At 38.6% G+C, this 23,596-nt stretch overlaps 1 protein-coding gene across 1 annotated transcript in view; it reads left to right on the plus strand.

Moving 5' to 3' along the window:
• LOC131953011 (potassium channel subfamily T member 2) overlaps positions 1-23,596 on the plus strand; it is a 124,850-nt gene that overhangs the window by 87,802 nt on the left and 13,452 nt on the right. The window contains exons 2-12 of the mRNA XM_059315987.1: positions 7,591-7,670; positions 8,796-8,886; positions 9,631-9,714; positions 10,404-10,512; positions 11,198-11,272; positions 11,816-11,896; positions 12,831-12,925; positions 19,679-19,862; positions 21,781-21,945; positions 22,590-22,726; positions 23,024-23,096. Coding sequence (XP_059171970.1) covers positions 7,591-7,670; positions 8,796-8,886; positions 9,631-9,714; positions 10,404-10,512; positions 11,198-11,272; positions 11,816-11,896; positions 12,831-12,925; positions 19,679-19,862; positions 21,781-21,945; positions 22,590-22,726; positions 23,024-23,096 — 1,174 coding nt within the window. The remainder of the gene's footprint in view (positions 1-7,590; positions 7,671-8,795; positions 8,887-9,630; positions 9,715-10,403; positions 10,513-11,197; positions 11,273-11,815; positions 11,897-12,830; positions 12,926-19,678; positions 19,863-21,780; positions 21,946-22,589; positions 22,727-23,023; positions 23,097-23,596) is intronic.

Here is a 23,596-nt window from a genome sequence, read left to right on the forward strand (position 1 = left end):
ATGCTTATAAATAGTTCTACGAAGGCCCGTTGGTCTAGGGGTATGATTTTCGCTTAGGGTGCGAGAGGTCCCGTGTTCAAATCCCGGACTGGCCCCGTTGTTTTTTTTTTCTAAATAAAACCACGTTATATAGCCTATATTAGGAACATAGAAGATTACATTTAACTTGACACGTCATGTAAAATCTATATCTGGGGGAAATCTTGAGATAAATGTTTTCGCCCACACAACACAAACCGTTTGGTTTCAAACTTGGCAAGCAGGCCAATTTCAGATTACAATCATTTTATCATATCAAATATGCTTCGATATTTTTTTTTAATAAGATAAACTGCGATGTTAAAAAGGGTTATGACATATCGCTGTGTTAAATCATTTACTTGAGACCGATTAGTGGACTGTGGTCAACTTGTACAAATTCGTTTAAAACATTTTTAAAGGTAGATTATATGTGCAGAAGCAAAAGGGAAAATGACTACATATTATCGATACGTTAGGTGATGTTATGTTCTATCCTACTTTACTTGGGAACTTTAGCGGCCTAAAGTTTAAGTTTATACGAGGCAAAAATGCGTCATAAAACAAGATCGCATTTTGTAAATACTGAAAATTATTTTAAGAGGTCTAAACAATTTTATAATAATGATTTCTTAAATCTCAAATAAGCAAAAAATAAAAAACCTTACAGACATTATTTATAACAATATAGCCCTACAGTTTGAAATTTTTTATTTTTTATTTAGTACATTTAAAAGTTTGCCATTAGAGTTAGTATGGTGAACGTCTGCGCACCCATTGGTATCGATGATATATTACAGTCGAGAGTCAGAATAAATCCCTAGAGAGAAAGATGTTCTTTGTTCTAAAGTTGAAGACATGCATATAGACGACTAAGGTTTTATAAACACATTGATGCATATAACTCCGAGAAGATAATGAATTAAGGTAAATGAAGTTAAGTAACGAGATAATCAAATTAATCATCTCGCTAAATTATTGATGTGTTTTAGATGGTGACTTGTGAGACTTCACATAATGCGATGATGCCTGGGATTACATATGGGGTCTTGGCGCTCATCACATAATGAGATCTCGGCCCTTATCACATAATGAGATATTGGTCTATATCACATAATGGAATGACACTTATCACATAGGATCGGCGACTATCGCATATTGGGGTCTTAGCACAGATTATCTCATAGAATGGGATATATTGGGATATATTGGCTCAATAATTTACTTTAAGCATGTTTTCCATAAATAATTAAAGGAATGCTAACCCGAAAGTCTCGGGTTCGAATCCCTGTTCAAGTCATTCGAGCATCCTTGAGTCCACCTAGTTCTAAATGGGTACCTAACTCACGTTAGGGAAAGAAAATACGACAAGGCCGATCACACTATCTTTTCATATGCTGAGGTAAAAAAAAATAATGAACTCTACTTCATCTGCCTAATAGATCGCCAGGTCTAAAGAGGAATGTTTAATTAAAAGATTGCCATGTCTTTTATTGTCCGCGTTGTAAACTTTGTTGATCGGTATTGCGAAAGAGTACATAATGAATTTTTTATTATGGCCATACCAGGCCGTGTCGTGCTAGCAGAAGTGTCAGGATGACATAAATACATAGACGGGAATCACGTGACTGGGGACAAAGCACGGAGATCAGCCTGACCCTAGGGGTGATTTATATAATGGCAAGGGGTCGTCGCACTATGGCCTGCGGTGTTGGAGAGGAACGTCCTTGTCTTTTATATGTCACATACAATGCGATATGCGACTCTCGTGAAATAATAATCAAGAATCCTAATATATAATGGCCCATGTGCGCACTTCTCTCTCTCTCTCTCTGTCCGCAAAATATTTTCGCCTGACATCACATCAGAAACTGCAGCGATGTATGAAGAACTTTATACGGACTTTTGTTGAAAATAATATGTTAGATGTTTTAAATGTATAACCACAATTTTATTTAAAGAACAAAAATAAAAAATAAAGGCGTATTTGAATGTAAAAAAACAATTTTAATTATGCAACCGGAAAAGTGTTTAAACTTGGGACAAGAACGCATTTAACAATGACGTCGCTTATTGTTTACACTAAAAGAAAAGCACGGAACTGATGACGTCATCTTCCGAGTTTAGAATAAAATAAAGAAATGAACTATTTCATTCAAATATGATTTAGATCTACGTACGCTATAAAATTTATACAATACAATTTTGCTCGGGCTAAACTTAAAAAAAAATTTCTATTAGGATTCTAAATCTAGATATTCTAGATCTAGATATTCTAGATCTAGATCTAGATTATCTAGATGTACGGAAAAAGTAGACTTATACAGATGTAGACCTTACCTAGATCTAGAATCTATTCAAATAATACATTTCTATACTAAAGTATTTCAGGCCTTAATTACTTTGAAATCTTTGTTTATCTATGCAATTTGCCAGTAGCGTAGCGAGGGGGGGGGGGGGGGGGGCGGGGGGGGGGGACATATGTCCCCGGGCGCCAAAATGGGTTGGAAAAATTAATTGAAAGGTTGATGGGGGTGAAAATAGAAAGTTTGAGGGGGGAGTGCAAATGGAAATCTCGAGGGGGGGGGGTGCAAATCGAAAATCGCTAATCTCTATAATATATAAAGCAAAGTTGTCGGGTGCCCGATAGGGCACTTCCCGGCGCCGCAGGCGCTTCAAATTTGGCAGGATCTTGCCTTGGGGCGACAGAACACGGGGGCCGGTTGGCCGAAAAGTCTACGATGAGGGGGTCAAAACTGACCTCGACTGACCGGCGCATTATATGAGTTATAAATTTAAAAAAAATGTCCACGAAGGAACCTCTACATAACTCCTGAGGTCGTAGACCGACCCTCGGGCGAATTAATTAAGCATTCAAATTCTCAATGTTTTCGAAAGCCTAAGCGAAGCTGGGCAGCATGCCTAGTAAAGAAATAATGGTCATAGGTCGCAGTGACATTGGCCCACGTTCAGAATATATTTTTACCTTTGCCGTCCTAAATTCGTCTTGATTGGAATGGTTTCTGTTGATTAAAACTTAGAGGAAATTAGCGAGGGGCAACAGGCATATGTATAGGAACTGTAAAGTAGCCGGCACATGTATGGGAACTGTAGTGTAACCGGCACATGTATGGGAACTGTAGTGTAACCGGCACATGTATGGGAACTGTAGTGTAACCGGCATATGTATAGGAACTGTAAAGTAGCCGGCACATGTATGGGAACTGTAGTGTAACCGGCACATGTATGGGAACTGTAGTGTAACCGGCACATGTATGGGAACTGTAGTGTAACCGGCACATGTATGGGAACTGTAGTATAACCGGCACATGTATGGGAACTGTAGTGTAACCGGCACATGTATGGGAACTGTAGTGTAACCGGCACATGTATGGGAACTGTAAAATAGCCGGCACATGTTTGGGAAATTGCGACCGACACATGTAGGGGAACAAGGCAACATTCACAAGTATGTGAACTAAAAGTGTTGCACTTTCCTTGGTCTTGATGAAAACAAAACTGAAGTTTCTAAACCGTTTGATTTAAAGATCTAAAAATTAAACAGAAGCTCTATGTTATAAATTGTTGATACCAGACCAGATCTTTCTGAAGCTGAGCGTATATATTTTGTTTGCTGTTTTGTAGAATCGTTTTGCTTTCAATTCGTAGTTAAAAATTATTTTTCTCACTGCATTTAACTTTCATAAAAAAGGCGAATGAAATAAACGCAAATCCATTTTAAGACAATGGATTTTAAATCTTTTCAAAAATAACTTTTTACTCATTATCATAGAAAAATAACCTTATCAATACGGACAATGACATCAAAATAACGCTTACTAAAAGTATATCGCATTTCGAGAGTTTATTAAGATCAGCAAGGTTTTCTACTTGAAAAGTAGTAAATAAATATCAAGTTAAAAAGTACTCTAGCTGTGTCAAGTCGTCAAGTTCAACAGATTAACACGAATCTCGCCTGCCACTCAACTCGAATAGTCCATCCCTTCTTGTCAGTACCCATCCCATGACATATAGAGCGGGGGGGGGGGGGTGTTAAGACGGGTTAAGAAATATAAATACCCAGCTAATGCCGATTAGGGGATGGCGAGAGTTCACACTCTCGGGCAACTGCTACCACCAAACAACTGCTACCACCAAACAACTGCATCCACCAAACAACTGCTACCACAAAACAACTGCTACCACCAAACAACTGCTACCACCAAACAACTGCTACCACCAAACAACAGCTACCACCAAACAAGTGCTACCACCAAACAACTGCTACCACCAACAGCTACCACCAAACAAGTGCTACCACCAAACAACTGCTACCACCAACAGCTACCACCAAACAACTGCTACCACCAAACAACTGCTACCACCAAACAACTGCTACCACCAAACAACTGCTACCACCAAACAACTGCTACCACCAAACAACAGCTACCACCAAACAACAACTACCATAAATCAACTGCTACCACCTAACAACTGCTACCACCAAACAACTGCTACCACCAAACAACTGCTACCACCAAACAACTGCTACCACCAAACAACTGCTACCACCAAACAACTGCTACCACCAAACAACTGCTACCACCAAACAACAGCTACCACCAAACAACTGCTACCACCAAACAACCGCTACCACCAAACAAGTGCTACCACCAAACAACTGCTACCACCAAACAACTGCTACCACCAGACAACTGCTACCACCAAACAACTGCTACCACCAACAGCTACCACCAAACAACTGCTACCACCAAACAACTGCTAACACCAAACAACTGCTACCACCAAACAACTGCTACCACCAAACAACTGCTACCACCAAACAACTACTACCACCAAACAACTGCTACCACCAAACAACTGCTACCACAAAACAACTGCTACCACCAAACAACTGCTACCACCAAACAACTGCTACCACCAAACAACTGCTACCACCAAACAACTGCTACCACCAAACAACAGCAACCACCAAACAACAACTACCATAAATCAACTGCTACCACCTAACAACTGCTACCACCAAACAACTGCTACCACCAAACAACTGCTACCACCAAACAACTGCTACCACCAAACAACTGCTACCACCAAACAACTGCTACCACCAACAGCTACCACCAAACAACTGCTACCACCAAACAACTGCTACCACCAAACAACAGCTACCACCAAACAACAGCTACCACCAAACAACAGCTACCACCAAACAACAACTACCATAAATCAACTGCTACCACCTAACAACTGCTACCACCAAACAACTGCTACCACCAAACAACAGCTACCACCAAACAACAACTACCATAAATCAACTGCTACCACCTAACAACTGCTACCACCAAACAACTGCTACCACCAAACAACTGCTACCACCAAACAACTGCTACCACCAAACAACTGCTACCACCAAACAACTGCTACCACCAACAGCTACCACCAAACATTTGCTACCACCAAACAACTGCTACCACCAAACAACTGCTACCACCAAACAACAGCTACCACCAAACAACAACTACCATAAATCAACTGCTACCACCTAACAACGGCTACCACCAAACAACTGCTACCACCAAACAACTGCTACCACCAAACAACTGCTACCACCAAACAACTGCTACCACCTAACAACTGCTACCACCAAACAACTGCTACCACCAACTGCTGCCTTGTAGTTTGTTCTTGGTTGGACAAAGGCAATGGAAGCAAATCCAAAAAGAAAAGCAGGCTGAAATCGGAGTCAATGGCCTCAATGGCGCATAACCAGTTGACACGTATACTTAATTGTGCTGAAGGGAGTCTCTTCCAACACAAGAAGTAAGAACGAAGAAGAAGAAAGTAATGTCGATTAGCAACATTAAAAATAACAGTAGGCCTACATACTGTTTAGTTTGATTTGCCATATGTAATTTTTATTTATGTATCAGTTTCCATTTCATTTGTAGTGTCAAAAAATATGCGCAGATTTTTTTTTTTCGCGGCGTGAAAGCGGACACACGATAGTCCAAGCTTCCTTTGTAAAAATAACAATGTGTGTAATAATACATTCATTCCCTATTCCTTCGCCACAGAGAAAGATGATACATATTTATTTCCGCTGTCTGTGTAGTAATCAAAGCGATCAAAAGACGCAAACACGCCCTGTAGCGACGCCGTTTGTCATGCTAATACCAGGGGATGCAAGAATTATTTTTTTCATGTCAATACCAGGGGATGCAAGAATGATTGATCGATGTTTATTAACATTTGTTGTTGATACATAGGCAAATTTTATACACACATATTTTACAAGCTTTTACATGTATCTTGTAACTTATGCATAGGGGAAAAATTAAAACAATATTAGAAATCTCTGTGCTAGTTAGGTAATTTAATTAAATCTTTTAAGTAAAGCAGCCCATTTTTAAAAAAATTAATATTTTTAACTATCATATTTTTTTAAGTAAAGCATTTTATTTTTAAATTTAAGTATCTTAAATCTTTCAAGACGCTGTGTCCTCTTTTTATGAAATTTTATACCTTGTGCAAAAAATTTCCTTTTTTATCTAGTGGTATCTCTGTGATTTTCTAATCACCGCGTGATTTAGTATGACCAGTTTTGTTTTGTTTACTCACGTGTACACAGATCGACTCTCTTTAGGCTGAGGCTGTAATGACCAGTCCACCTCCACCGTCATTAGCTCGTCTCAGACTGACAACACTGTATCGACCAGCTCCATTCATCTCAACACCCCCCGCCCCCTCCCCCGACCCATACCCCTGACCCAGACAACGATTTCTAGTTTTTAGAGAGAAAAAAATACCCCCCCCCCCCCCATTAAGACTAGCTGGGGCAGCAAGTGCTGGCTGCCTGGTTGCGAAATGGCTGAAGCTAATGGCCGTTGTCGTGCCTGCCTCTATCCCCAGCAGTGATTGCTATTTTTAACTGCATTGTCACGTGAACTGACCCCTCAGTTTTGATTGGATAAAGTATCACGTACGGGATTTCCCGGTTCGGCCGTGGTTATATGTGTGATGGGACGTTTCGTTTTTAACCACACGTGAAAAGATGTCATAATGGTAACCTTATGGTTCTGTGGTTCTTTCAGGTATTTTTTTCTCCGAAGGGTGGGGGGGCACTTAAAACTTGGGGGGGGGGGGGGGTTTGGACATATTACCCGGGGGTGGGGGAACGACGGACACAAGTTGAAGTATTAATTTTGTATATTAATTCCATTATTTTTGGAAAGGGGGGGGGGTAGTATTCGAGCGCCCCCCCCCCCCCCCCCCCCCATTCCTATAAAACCCCTGAAAGAAACTCTGCCATTGTCACCCACTGAGTAAATGCATTCACACGGCTTAAGCAGGATTCTTGACTTTTAAAAATTAAAAACTTCAAAAAGAAAAAGAAAAAAAACAGGAATCACGAGTTTAACATGTGCTAAGAAAGTTTTTAAGAGCATTGTATTTAGAAGAAATTTAAGACATTTTTTCAAGACATTTTATATTCAAGGAATTTGAAGACACATATAAGACAGCTATTTTAAGACAGTTTTTTTTCTCTTACAGAGTGCACGTCGAGTTCTTCACCAACGAGAAGTCCCTGAAAGAAAGACTGCAGCTGTACTTTGTCAAGAATCAAAGATCGAGTAAGTCTCTTTGTTGTCGCTCCACTTTGTTTCACGTGTAACAAAGTCTATTCGTTAAGTCAAACAAAGATCGAGTAAGTCTCTTTGTTTTCTCTTTACTTACTTTCAAGTTTAACAAAATCTCTTTGTTACATTATTCAAAGATCGAGTAAGTCTCTTTGTTGTCTCTCCACTTTGTTTCACGTGTAACAAAATCTGTTTGTTAAAAAAAACAAAGCAAACACAAGATTTATGATTATCTTTAGTTAGAAATAAAATATAACCATGAGCTCACAAGATATTTCACAGAATTATTTGGTTTTTGTTTCGTTTTTTTTTTGTTCTTTTTGTGTGTTTTGGAATTGGGGATGTTATTTGTATTTTATTTAGCGAGTGTAAAATATATTCTTTTGGATTTCCTATCCTTGGAGACATGTAATGAATATATTTGCTTTTATTATTCGATTCTAGCACACTCTCGTCTTTAGTGGGGTACGTGAAGATACGGGAGTGAGTTGCTTGCGTTCATCAATGACCCCCCCCCCCACCCCACCCCCGGGTATAACGCCATGTCATTAGTTCCAAATCAATTACTTCTATACATTTATCCCCATGGTAACTACCTCCCTATGTGGAACTCTTAACATACCCATGTTACCAGTAAAGTGATAAAACTTTAATTTTAGTCTATACCTGTGCTGAAAATGGAAATCTTCCTAGCCAAAACATTACATTACGATTTGGGTTAGGTTTATGTTTAAGGTCCATTTGAGGTACCATTTTAGGGACGGCAGGCAATGTACAGACTATATTATATCAATGTATAGACTATATATTATAATATAAATATACAGACTATATAATATCAATATACAGACTATATAATATCAACATACAGACTATATAATATCAATATACAGACTATATAATATCATTATACAGAGTAGGCTATAATATCAAATATTTATGTATACACTGTATACCAAGTGTGCTCTACGTACCCATGTTTTCCTTACTTTCAGGTTTACGTATCCGTATCTTCCTTACTTTTAGGTTTACGTATCCGTATTTTGCTTACTTTCAGGTTTACGTATTCGTATCTTCCTTACTTTTAGGTTTACGTATCCGTATTTTCCTTACTTTCAGGTTTACGTATCCGTATTTTCAACCTGGTCATCAAGTTGTTGACGTGTGTGCTGTATGTTGTGCGAGTTTATATGGACGAGTCATATGTGGGGTAAGTCAACAGTTGTATGTGGGGTAAGTGTAGACTTGTATGTGGGGTAAGTCAAGAGTAGTTTGTGGGGTAAGTCAAGAGTAGTGTGTGGAATAATTCTAGACTCGTATGTGGGGTAAGTCTAGACTCGTATGTGGGGTAAGTCTAGACTCGTATGTGGGGTAAGTCTCGACTCGTATGTGGGGTAAGTCTAGACTCGTATGTGGGGTAAGTCTAGACTCGTAGGTGGGGTAAGTCTCGACTCGTATGTGGGGTAAGTCTAGACTCGTATGTGGGGTAAGTCTACACTCGTATGTGGGGAAAGTCAAAAGGTATATCAGGAAAGCCAAAACTATTATGTAGGATGAGTCTAGACTCGTGAATTGGGGGTAAGTATAGACTCGTATGTGGGGTAAGTCTACACTCGTATGTGGGGTAAGTCTAAAGGTATATGAGGAAAGCCAAAACTATTATGTGGGGTGAGTCTAGACTCGTGAATTGGGGGTAAGTATAGACTCGTATGTGGGGTGAGTCTAGACTTTATTAATTCTAAGATAGGCGTTATCAGACGTACATGGACTCTCGGAGCACTTTCATTAGTTAATGTAAAGCTTTTTCAACAATCTAGCTAATAAACCCCATAATCGCCACTAAGGTTGGCATTTTATGATCCCCCAGCCCTATACTACTAGAACTATTTTTATCGAATTAATCACGTGGTGTGTGTGTGTAGAGTTTTGATTGGTTGCATGTGTTGATCCACAGAGACAATGATATGTATAACGGCACCACAGCTAAACACAGACGGAAAGACTCGGCTGATTTTCATGAGGACCCACAGGTCAACTGGTAAGTGGGGGGGGGGGGGGGGAGGTCCTATCTCTAGCGGTAGAGCGCTAGACTGTGATCCGAAAGCCTCGAGTTCAAATCCGGGTTCAAGTAAATAGAACGTCCCTGAGTTCACCCAGTTCTAATGGCTACCTAACTTAAGGAAAGTTAAGGCGGCTGGGCATAGTGCTGACCACACCATTCCTTCATATGCCAAGGTCATAGAAACAGGTGAACTCTACTTCGCGTGCCCCATGGACCGTTAGTTTCAAAAAGGGAATTTTATTTAAGTCCATCCCCTAATATACATACAAATACTTTAACCCCCCCCCCCCACCACCACCACCATCTCCACCTCATGGAGGTCAAGGTGTTTCTTTAAATGCTGGGATGGGGGAGGATGAACTGAAGTGACGAGGCCCAGCTTATAAAGTTTTTAAAAATTAACGTTTAGCCATCATTTCCCTTTTTTTTTGGTGTAAATTGAAATAATAATTTATTCATATGCTGACCGAGCCCAGTTAATAATGTATTAAGAAATCGCTTATGCGGATGGTGTTTTGTGTCTGACCTTGACCTTACGTGTGCTGTGTCTGACATTGACCTTACGTGTGTTGTGTCTGACCTTGACCTTACGTGTGCTGTGTCTGACCTTGACCTTACGTGTGCTGTGTCTGACCTTGACCTTACGTGGGCTGTGTCTGACACAGGGAGGCCATCATCTGGGTGGAGCACCACCAGGGCGTGTGGATCTGTCAGGTGACTGTTGCTATTATTAGCCTGACGGAAACCATGCTGGTCCAGTACCTGAGCTATAAGGTGGGAGCTGCACCATCACCATCTCACTACCATCACAGCCACCACCATCATAGTCACTACCAGTATAGGCACTACCATCACCATCTCACTACCATCATAGCCACTACCATCATAGCCACTATCATCACCATCTCACTACCATCACCATCTCACTACCACCATCTACTACCATCACAGTCACTACCATCATAGCTATTACCATTACCATCTCACTACCATCGAAGTCACTACCATCATAGCCACCACCATCACAGCCACTACCATCACAGCCACTACCATCACAGCCACTACCATCATATCCACTACCATCATAGCCACTACCATCAAAATCACCACCACCATGATCGCCACCACCATCATCGCCACCACCATCATTGCCACCACCATCATTGCCACCACCATCATCGCCTTCACCATCATTGCAGCTACCTTCACTGTCGCCACCATTGCAGTCACTAAAATCTCATAAAATTTGTCAACATAAGGCCCTGCTGTTTTCCTACCATATAACATTATCTCCACCCCCCCTCCCAATGCCTCATTACGTCACACACAGTACATTCTAGACCAAATTTATATCCTTACCCAAAACTCATTTCATCTATCATTCACCCTTTCCCAACCCCCATCATTTTATCATGATGTTCTGTGTGGGATCCGAACCTACACCTTTCCATTCTACCAGGGTAACATCCTGCAGCAAGTTCTGTCTCTAGAGCTTCTCACAGAGATCATCACAACAGTGCCATTTATTTTTACTGTAAGTCTCTAAAACAGTGCCATTTATTTTTACTGTAAGTCTCTAAAACAGTGCCATTTATTGTTACTGTAAGTCTCTAAAACAGTGCCATTTATTTTTACTGTAAGTCTCAAGGGTCACACCGCTAACGCTTTTTAAAACCGGCTGCTTTTTTTTACTAAGAAATAAACAATGTTAGAGGTAATGACATAGGAATGGGCTCAATCTTCTCCTCAAAACTGTCTGATATATATATATATATATATATATATATATATATATATATATATATATATATATATATATATATATATATATATATATATATATATATATATATATATACAAGGACGTGGGTGTGTACGTTTCACTTGTACTATCTGTATGCAAGCAAGGACTTTAGACCCCTGAGAATACTTGCCTGAAGCCGCCAATAATTATTGTAAAGTCTAGAATTTAATGATGTCAGACCTAATGTGACCAACGTTGTATTGATTTAAACGTCGTACTGAATGTCATGCTGTTTACCTGGTACAACATTGCGTCATGTTTGTTTTGTTTCAGATCATCCAACCACTTCGTCATTTATTTATTCCCGTGTTTCTCAACTGTTGGCTCGCCAAGAACGCCATGCAAAATATGTTTGTAAGTCATTTCTTTACATTACCAGCATGTAGAATATGTTTGTAAGTCATTCCTCTACCTTACCAGCATACACAATAAAGCTGCAACATTAAAATAAACCTCAGTGGTAAAAGATAATGGAGGAAATGACAAGCTGTATACCTACACCATCAAGACACTACTGAACGTCATCATACAATCTTATAAAACACAAACATGTTTGTCTTCTTCTATTATTATGCCGAAAGTATTATTTCATTGTGTTTGTGATTTGCTAGTTAGCAATGAAAAACTTGACGGTCGAATGATAGAGCGTTTGGCTTCTAGTCCAAAAGTCCCGAGTTCGGATCTCGGTTCGGACTTGTGACTGTAGGACTTCCTGAGTCCACCCAGCTCTATTGAGTACTTGGCTTACCTGTGGGGAAAGTAAAGGTAGCTGGGCATAGTGCTGACCACGCTATCCCTTAATATGCCGAGGTCAAGGAACATATAGCCTTTACTTCATCAGCCCAAACAGATCGCTAGGTCTAAAGAGAAACATCACAACTTAGGGGAAACAACTTCGATGTTGGTCCCTTTGTTTTGATCAAATAGAGACGAAAGAAAAACAAAAGGGCGGTAAATCTGGACAATTGTTTAGAGTTCCCTCCCTTTTTTTTTTGTTTTTGCTTGCTGTTTGGATAAAGATTGACGGTGTGGGGATGATGTGGGAAGAAATCGTTAGACGGAGATGAATGGAATAATTAAATCTGACAGAGTTCCGTCTTGCTGTACGAAATAATTAACAACACCAGATCGTTCCAGCGAGATAAAGTTTTAATGTGTGGAAAGGGCGTAGATGGGAGGGAGGGAGGGAGTTGATTAACTTTTTTTTCCAGTAAATGACGTCATCAAACTGTTTTCTTTTTTTTTCCCCCGCAAAAAAAAAAAACCAAAAAAAAAAAACCAAAAACAGAACGATCTTCACCGTGTTATGCAACGATCCCAGTCGGCCTTGGCCCAACAACTTTTGGTACTTGGTGCTACCTTGATGTGTCTGGTATTTATAGGGTAAGTGTATCTGGTATTTAGGGGTCATCCATAAATGACGACACGCCTTTTTTGAAGATGTTTAACTTCCCCCCTCCCTCCGTCACACCCCAGCCTAACCCCCCCCCCCCCCTCCCTCAAAATTGCAGTTGAATTTTTCTTAAAATACGATATTTTCCCGACATCTTGTCTGAACTCAGTCAACATAGAGTATTTTAATCAATTTCTATTGCAATTCATTAAAACAGTTTTCTAAAACGCGAAATAACGGCTAAAATTCGTTTTCTAACATTGTTTTTTTATAATGCAAAAGTGTGACGTCACACTATCTGAACAACCCCCCCCCCCCATCATCACACACCGTCACAAAATCACGGACCCCCCTCCCCCTACGAGTGTGACGTCATTTTTGGACGACCCTTAGATCTATATGGTGTCTTGTATTTATATAGTAAGTTTGTCTGGTAGTTATACGGTAAGTTTAAGGTGTGTTTTTCTATATTTTATAAAGTAAATTTAACTGTTTCTCATATGGGAAGTTTGTCTAGTATTATTTATAAAGCATGTTTTATGGTATTTATAGTGTAACTTTGTATGGTATTTATAAGTCAAGTTTCATGGTATTTAGAGGGTTTAATGGTATTGATAGGTAAGTTGTATGAAGTACGTATTATGTATACTAAGTTTGTATGCTATTTATAGGGTCAATTTGTGTGTTACCATGATGGTCGTGGTAAGTGTTGTATGTCGGCGACTTTGGTATAGGTTTTAAAAGATCTCGCTTCAAACGCACAAAAAGACACGTTAACCCTTTAGTCGTTGGTCATAGATCTACTTACCGCAAGACAGTTCAAAGTGTGAACACTGCTGTAGCAAAACCCCAGAGGTCACGTGGAAGCTAAACATCATCTGATTGGCTAGACCTGTTGATGTTGAAACTAACAGGACATTTCGTCGGTAATTCTTCTCGTCAGGCGCTTTCCCCACCGCCCACTGCTGTGACTTTTAATAACAAAGACACCAGCACCCATTTACTAGGCGTGGGGAGGGGGGTGTAAATTCCCTTAAACCTAAAAATCGATTCTCTATTTTCTGTATTCATGAAATAGTAACGGGTTTAATAGGGATGAACCGGCTGATTTCGTATGGTCTTGCTGGTTTTGTTTTGTCTTTTGTCAGATGATAGAAATTTAAAAAAAAATTATTTTTTTTTTTTGGAAATAGGGAAAAATGAAATTTTGTAAAATAATCAATATTTTCAAAGCGGTAAAAAGAATTCGTTTTAAAAATCGTTTCGGAACTTTGGAATGGTTTTTTTTAAAAATCTATTTTTAGAGACGACATTGTTATGTTGGAGTCGAAAAAAAAATCTGGCCAGTCATTTTTTTTATATAAATAGATTTTCTTAATGCGCGAATGATGGTTGTGTTAGCTTCAAGTCTTTAGTGCTCGGTTCACAGATTAAGTTGGGCTCTTTCGCTTGAGCTATAGTATACACATTCCCACTCCCTCAATCTATCCATCCCTCTCTCTCTCACTCCCTCTCCCCTCACGTCATCCCTCTCTTTCACTCTTCTCCCCAATCACTCCATCCATCCCATCGGTAAAGCTCATGGTTGCTAAACCGAAAAGTCTCGAGCTCGAGCCCTCGGGCAGATGAGGCTCGTTGGCTGGGGACAGCCACTCTTCTAGGAGAGACAACTCCAAAATTAAACAATTGCTGCCTTGTAGTTTGTTCTTGGTTGGACAAAGGCTATGGAAGCAAATCCAAAAAGAAAAGCAGGCTGAAATCGGAGTCAATGGTCTCAATGGCGCATAACTAGTTGACACGCAATCCTTAATTGTAATGGAAGCATGGTCGAGTCGGCAAAGCTCATGGTTGATAAATTCGAAAAAAAGTCTCGATTTCAAACCCTCTGGCAGATAAGGCTCGATCCCTCCCAACACTAAAAATTAAGAACGAAGAAGAAGAAGAAGAATTCACTCACTCACTCAACCCTCCCTGTGCCTAAAACTTCTTGAAAAGACATCTTTTCTCTGAGCCAGTGTTTTCAACCTATCTAGTCTAAAACCTGTTCGACATATCTAGTCAAAAACCTGTTCAACAAATCTAGTCTAAAACCTGTTCGACATATCTAGTCTAAAACCTGTTCGACATATCTAGTCTAAAACCTGTTCGACATATCTAGTCTAAAACCTGTTCAACAAACCTAGTCTAAAACCTGTTCGACGTATCTAGTCTAAAACCTGTAGACATATCTAGTCTAAAACCATTTTCCAGCATCTGCTAGCTTTCAATTAGTTTTCTAAGCTCTAAAATGAATATATTTGGCTTATCAAGTTCTCCTAGCAATTTCATTTCACCGCAGGCTACAACAAGCAGGAACTCACCATAAAACAACCTCAGGGTTGGACAGGGTTGAGCCACCAGCGGGTTGGCGTCTGGCACGAGTCCCTGGTCTAATCAAATTTGGTTTTTGGCTGGCACCACGTCGAGTGGACAAATTACCCGCCACACCCGGTTAGTGCCCGGTACGGCTATCTCCAGACCTGCTGCCCTACCAAAACACGGACAAAAAATAAAAAATTCGACACTTTAAGATTCCGTTGGGTTACATTACATTTTTTTTAAAACTAAAAAGACTTTTTTTAAAATATGTTGTAATAAACGGAACAAATGATGTTACAATTTTAGCTGTCCCTCAGACTTTCTTGCTAAAGCTGTCAATTTTATGAAATCTGAAAATATAATCGCATGTGACATCACGTCTTTGAAATCTGAAAATATAATAACGTCTTAGCTACCCCAGGCTTTCTGGCCATACAATATATATATATATATATATATATATATATATATATATATATATATATATATATATATATATATATATATATATATATATATATTGTGTGTGTGAGAGAGAGAGAGAGAGTGTGTGTGTGAGTATAAGTGTAAATGTGAATGTTATATGTCTATCGCCTAGTTGTTTTATGGCTCCTGATGTTTGTTTCGTTAACTCTCCGTTTAAAACAGTTTTTAACTGTTCTTCAATAGCGAAATAAAGAAAATAAATGGTTCAATGCAGGGAATAGTATACGCCTACACTCCTGCTTTCAATAATTTATGTACGTTTCTAGTGATAAATTTCTAATATACTCTCTAGAGCTACAGTTTTAAAATATCACGGTATATGGAAACAAAATGGATCAATACTAAATTAAAAATTCGGCTTTTTTCTTTTTATATTACAAATTAATTTTTTTTTTAGTTTTGTCTGGTACTTTATATGTGGTCACACCTGAAGCAATTTTGAGAAACCCAAGATCAAGATAATAGAACTCATGACAATAAAATTGTCTTTCCTTCTGTTGAAAAGTGTTGTTTTATCCACAAGTAAAAGTTTTAATTAATTAATTTGTTGATTTAAAGTTCAACTGTTTGTTCTCAAATGATTTGAGAATAAAAAAATAAAAGTTGAAACTTGTTTTGTAAACAATTAAAAATTTTACCAGAAATTAATGGTTTTAACACCCGCAAACAAAAAAAAATCGACATCAACATAAAATTGGAAATTTTTTGTCGAACAGAGACATGACTGAATCAAATATTAAGTAGTTCAAACATTTGGCGTCATTAGAGGTGTTGCAATGAACAAGTCTGCGATTTCCAATGTAAAATTTAAATTTAAAAAAAAAAGCCTTGAGACATGGAACTGATGGACCCCCCCCCTACCCCCCCCCCCCCCATTCCCCGGTAGAAATAGTAAAAAAAATATAATTTATGTCGAAAATGAAATATATACTTTAACCAGTGTCCGCCCTCTCTCGTAAGGTTCAGAGTTTCAAGCCCCTCCCCCCCCCCCCCTGACAAAAAATGTCTGGAAAAAAGTCCTGATACCCTAGACCTTTGTCAAGCCCATTCGCGAATGTAGCTAAACAGGTTCTGATTGAATTTGAAGTAGAGCACAAAGTAACGATTGACTGGGGGAATACACAAATAAAACTTTAAAAAAAAAATTAACTAGTGTTTACTAAGTAAGTTAAGTTCCTCTTTGGATCTAGTGATCCATTAAGCAGATGAAATAGAGTTCATATGTTTCTTGACATGCGTTAAGTCAGCACTATGCCCAGCCGCCTTTACTTTCCTCAACAAGCCGGGTACCAGTCACAGCTGGGTAGACTCATGGACGTCATATACTCCCGTCCGAACTGAGATCCGAACTCGAGACCTTCGGGTTAGCAACCAAACGAACTAGCGTTTAGAATTACTGTCAAACAGCTACCATGTACGTTATCTTCAATATCGGGGATTCCCGATCTGAACAAAGAAAATGGGGTGTAGAGGTGCGGGTTCGAATCGCGAATTTATTGAAGAAAGATAGATGCTATTACGTTAGGCATAATTTTTTTGTCACTCGTTCATTGTGTTTTGTGCGGAGTCGAAGTTTTAATTTATCAAGAAGAGGTAGAATCTAGTATGGGAACATGCTACAATTAATGCTATAACATTTTTTTTTAAATAAAAGAAAATAATAAAAAATAATTAATACAGTTGTGTTGATGTTTGTTTACAACATTTTAGACAAGATTCTTTTACGTTAAATCCGGTCCTGTTCGCCAATCAATTTTTTTTCTACTAAAATCGATCCCATAGCCCGTAATGCTACATCTGTTTTCGATTCTCAGTCCCTGACACCCACAAGTAATATAAGGTGTCGTGTTGAACTTTTGACCTTCTGAAGAGCGGAATGATTTAGGAGTTGTTTCCCTTCCCGCGCGACTCTCCTTTTCAAGGTTCATATTCTGGTCAGTGGGGAAAAGTTTCAGATATTTTATCGATTATTTTGTACTCAGCAAGGCCGCTGAAGTTGTTGTTCCCTTTCTCTTGAATTCGTGTCCTTTCAACTGGTTTAGCTGTATTAAAAATTAATTCAAAAGTTATGTTTTGGTCCGATGTCTCTCTTTACAGTGCAATCTGTATATTCCTTTGTCTGGCTTTACATAGAAGTGATATGTAGAGTTATAATAGGGTAACGAACAGTGTTTATTCTAGACTTTTTTCCTCCGGGAGGGGAGGGGTCACTTGAAATTTTCGGAAGGAGGGGGGGGGGGGGGGCTAAAATTTCCGGGTGGGGGGGGGGGGGGGAGGCGCGGACACTGTTAAAAGTCTATATTTTCTATATGAATTCCATTTCGTTCAAGGTGGGGGTAGACGAAGAGAGACCTGGAAGAAATTCTGCTAACGAACAAAATGGTCTCTATCCTATAAAATCCTATAAAATCTACCACACATAATTATATATATATATATATATATATATATATATATATATATATATATATATATATATATATATATATATATATATATATATATATATATATATATATATATATATATATATATATATATATATATAAATGTATATATAAGAGTTTTTGCGGGTGAGCTCTTTTTTCTACATCTGGTTCTATAGTTCTACAGATATGACATCCGCTCCTTCAGCTATTGTCAAATTACATATCTTTAGCTCAATGTATTGTAACCTTTCCAGGTTTGTGAGGTGTTCAGTCCTTGTAGTTGCCCGTCTTTTAAAAGCAAAGATGTAAAAACCTAGTTTTCATCTAGAAAATGTGTGTGTAAAATTAATAAAAGCTTTACAAATGTAAATAAACATGAACGACTTATAAGATGATTGCTACTTTTAACCTTTTAGAAACTAGCTCTAAACTAGTCTTAACTTAGAAAGGCATTGTTTTATTTATAATTAGGACCAATGGTACTTTTTACTTTCCATCACACGGTACGCATTAGATGACTAGAACTATAAACAAACCGATTTCTGCTTCACGTTTGTAGGTGGCGAAGTTAACCAAAAAAAACTTATTTAATAATGAAGTAGTGTGATTTTGTCAGCATCTTAGTCCGGTTTAAACAAGAGACGCGTTTCCTCTACAGCAGCGCAGTTAGAAAGACAGCCTAATAGTAATACAGTGTCGAACAGTGACAAAAACACAGAATTTGACTTGCCGCTTCTCTTTTACGAATCAACTCCACTATTTTTTTGTCAGTATAAAAAATGTCATCATCATGAATTATTTCAACATGTTCCCGCGATTTTCTGTTGGTCAGGTCAGGTTAAGCGAAATGAAGGTCGGGTGGTTTGAATTGCACTCCTATAGGGATTGCCTACCTCTGCCCTATTCATTGTTCTATCATACAGAATTATTTTTTTTAAGTGTGGACACATTATAGTTTCTAAAAGATGTAAACACTGCAGTTGTTACCCTTTGTTTTGATACTAAGTTCGACCATGAACATATATAGGTAGTTTAAAAATGTGTAGTGGGACGGCGTGGTCGGATGGTAGAGCATACGACTTCTAACCGTTAATTCTCGAGTTTGAATCCCAGGTTTGTGTCAGTAGCACATCCTTGAGTCCGGCTGTGGATAGTGCTGACCACTCTATCCGTTCATCATATACCGAGGTCATTAAAGTAGGCGAATTATACGTCATCCGCCTAATTGACTGTCCGTTTCAAAATGGTACAAATGTGTAATCTAAAGTTTAATATTAAAATAATTTAATTTAAAGTTGATATTATTTTAGGAGGTTATTTCTTAATTTTATTTTAAAATTGACCATGTGATTAAGTTTTGTATTTGATATTAATTTAACTAGAATTTCTATTGATGTGAAGTTCTTGTCCTTTCAATACTCTTTAACATTTCTGAAACAATTTAATGTTGTTTTTATACTTTTTTCTCAGGGCTTGCGGCGTCCATCATCTTCAAAGGGGAGGTAACCACCACTTTGGTGCGTTTGAGTCCCTTTGGTTCGTCGTGGTAACTTTCTCTACCGTTGGTTTCGGTGATGTCTACCCGGATATTTGGCCCAGCCAACTTTTTATGTTGCTCATGATTTGCTTCGCTCTCATTATACTCCCCACACAGGTAGGTCATCTACACTAAGGGCCATCATACACACGCACGCACAACACACTGACATAAACTGAAACATACACACACACACAGTGGCGTCGCTAGGTCGGGTGTCACCCGGTGCGGCACCTTATGGTGTCACTCCCCCACCACCCCCCCCCCCCCCCCACCCCCAACGCCAAAGGAAAAAAAATATAGGCTATATATATATGTATGCAAATGCATACGTAGGCCTACATATATAGTTGCTATTGGTGACACCTCCCTCCGATTTTGCCAAATGGTGTCAATTTTTGTACATATTATTTTAATCCACCTATATATTTTGCAGTTGGTGTCATCTCCCCCCCCCCCCGCCATTGTTATAGCTTTAACGTTTTCAGTTATTACTAACGATATTTTTCTAAAGTCGGTTATTAGCTAAGACAGCTGGGTGTAACATTGTTTTCTCTACAGTTTGCATGTTTAGGTCGTGGTGTCACCACTCCTCCCCTTGTCGGGATCGTCAGTTTGTACTTAAAATACTTTAACCGCTAATTAACCATTCATTGAACTGGCAAAAAGCTTACTTATTCTATAAATTTCTCTATTTTTGTATTAGTGTCACACTCCCCTTAAATCGTGTCACCCGGTGCGGTCCGCACCCCGCCTCGCGACGTCTCTGCACACACACTCATATATATATATATATATATATATATATATATATATATATATATATATATATATATATATATATATATATATATATATATATATATATATATAATAAAAATATAGGTAAAGGAGGTTAAGTTACAGCTATTAGTGAAGGTACACGAATGTATGGTAGGGGCAGCAACTCTCAAATCATCATATGCGCCTGCTTAAAGTGACACAATGCAAGCATATAAGCATTACAAAATGATAAGAGATGTGGGCTACAACACCCATAACCCAGAATTTGACTGACATAGATTTTTATTTTACTATTACTTGTATGTTATCAAGTGTCTAACCCTTTGCTCCGAAATGCTGCTTATGATACTTTAAAATCTAAGTATAACTGAGTTGACAAATATAAACTTAAATCATTGAAGTCAGGCTGGGGAAAAAAATTCTGTCGTCTGCCAAAACCACTTCCGGTATCCACTGAAATATCCGCTATACAGCCGTAAAAGTGTTGGATCAAAATGACGTATTTTATAACTACTTGTCACCACGCTAAGTATAGCAAGCACTTCGTCTTCAGTGGTGTTAAGGGTCATACTTCATGGCGTTGTGGTCATCGTTGATTATGTTGTGGTCATCGGTTAGACGAGGTCTAAGACCCGTATTTACTTGACCAATTTCATAGTCAAAAGTACATCGAAGGAGTCTGATAGAGAAAAGAAGCGTGGGCAGGATTTTTTTAATGGATGATGCTCATACCCCCCCCCCCCCACCCAAAAAAATCTAGCCCATAAATATAGGCCATATCTATCAATCTATTTATCTATTTGTCTGTCTGTCTGTATGTCTGTCTGTCTCTCCCTCTATGTGTATATATATATATATATATATATATATATATATATATATATATATATATATATATATATATATATATATATATATAAATGTATATATATATATATATATATATATATATATATATCATAACTATTTTAAGTACGTAAAATTGTAGGCTTTTGACACTCTCAGTTACCACACCGGGTGACTAACAACGCCCCTGGTTAAATGTTAAGATGCTAGAAGAAAATAAACGTCTCCATAAAATGACGGAATTTTCTGTAAAGAAAATTTTCAGGTCTGAGTTGCCAGAAAAATGTATCGACAATCAAGTCAAGATCTTTTGTCTTTTGTCGGTTAAAATTTTTCATGAGTTGCCAGAAAAAATATGTAAAAACGAGCCAAGATCTTTTAATATTTTTTTCTGTTTCTGTCCCAGATCGAACAGCTGGCGTTGATATGGCTGGAGAGGCAGAAGATGGGGGGCTCCTACAGCAGCCACCGCGCGCAGACGGAGAAGCACGTTGTCGTCTGCATGACCATGCTGCAGGCAGACTCGGTCATGGACTTTCTCAACGAGTTCTACGCTCACGCCAAACTGCAGGCATGTCTGGTTTCTTTTAGACATTTTTTCTGGGGGGTGGGGGGGGGGGGGGGACTTGAAATCTTTGGGGAGGGGGAACACTTAAATTTGCGGGGGGGGGGGGGGCGGACACTAGTTAAAGAATATATTTTCTATATAAAAAGGTATATTTAGTAGAGGGGGAGGGGGCGGGAATCAGCGTCTCTCGTCCCTCCCAAGTGATTCCTGAAAGAAACTGCAGGCAAGTCGAGCGACTCAAAAAACTTTAAAAGCACTTTAAGTTTAACAAAACCCGAGAACTGACAGCCGATTTTTAAAAATACCTAACCATCGGGGTTTCTTTCAGACATTTTTCTCCGTAAGGGGGTTGACGTGATCCGGCACTCCGGGGTGGGTATAAACTAAGATGCGCATTCCAGCGTGCTTCCTGTGAGAATTACTGCTAACCATAATCCAGCAACAGGCCATCCTCTAACTCCAATAATAGTAATTTCTTTGTCTCAGAGTTAATTGGGAAGTATCAATTAGTTAAGTATAGCCAGCCAAACAAGATTTGTAAAAATTTACATTTTATTTTTAAATAAAATTGCGAAACCAACGAAGTTTTTAAAAGCTGTATATGGATAAGGGGGATAACTATGAAAATTGTATCTTATTTTGTATAGGACTATTTCGTGGTGATGCTCTCCCCTTGTGAATTAGACACTACAATGAAGATGTTGCTCCAAGTTCCGCTGTGGGCACAGCGGGTTATCTATGTTCAAGGTTCGGCCCTCAAAGACACGGACTTGACCAGGTGTAGGTGTGTAGGTCGTTTTATTTAACTTCTTCGTTCTTAAGTTTAGTGTTGGAAGGGATCCCCCTCCAACACAATTAGGGATACGTGTCAACTGGTTATGCGCCATTGAAGCCATTGACTCTGATTTCAGCCTGCTTTTCTTTTTGCCTTTGGATTTGCTTCCATCCATAGCCTTTGTCCAACCAAGAACAAACTACAAGGCAGCAGTTGTTTGATTTTGGAGTTTTATGTAACAAACTTTACTATTTGCTCTGAAGTATCTTGTGTTTTTTAATCAGAAATAAATATTTCTTTTCATAGAATGCAGGATGCAGAGGCTTGCTTTATACTTTCTGCGAGAAACCATAGGAACAACGCTGCCAAGGACGCCACTGTGAGTATATAATAATAATAATATATACTGTACAGTGTACAGACAGTGAGGTTAGAAAACATTAATTTATCAGCAGTAAAGCGAAATATATATGGGTGGTAACCCAGGCAATCATGCTTTATGATTTGTATTGTTATGATAGAACCCATGTAATGGTGTTAGTGTTGTGTTTTTTAATATGTAAATTACTAAATAGAAGTTAATGAGTCATCAGTTGTGGGGGGGGGGGGGGGGACAAAACCAACCGGAGCACAAGAAATAAATTCTAGATCTAGAATCTAGATTTTATTCTTGTTTAGTGTTTACAAATCATAAGTCAACATCACATATTTTACATCAATCAGGAATTTTATATCAACTTTTAAAATGTACTACACAGTTCCAGAAAAACTTTCTTTCTAGTTCTTTTAGAAAATATAGGCCTTCTGTATAAACAGTTTTTTATATTATACAATAGCCAATTATGGAGAAGTAGAAGATCCATTCAGTAGCTTAAAACT

Source organism: Physella acuta, unplaced genomic scaffold (assembly GCF_028476545.2).
Source record: "Physella acuta isolate Inbredline_101_S28 unplaced genomic scaffold, ASM2847654v3 ptg000900l, whole genome shotgun sequence".
In the NCBI taxonomy this organism is placed as follows: Eukaryota; Metazoa; Mollusca; class Gastropoda; family Physidae; genus Physella; species Physella acuta.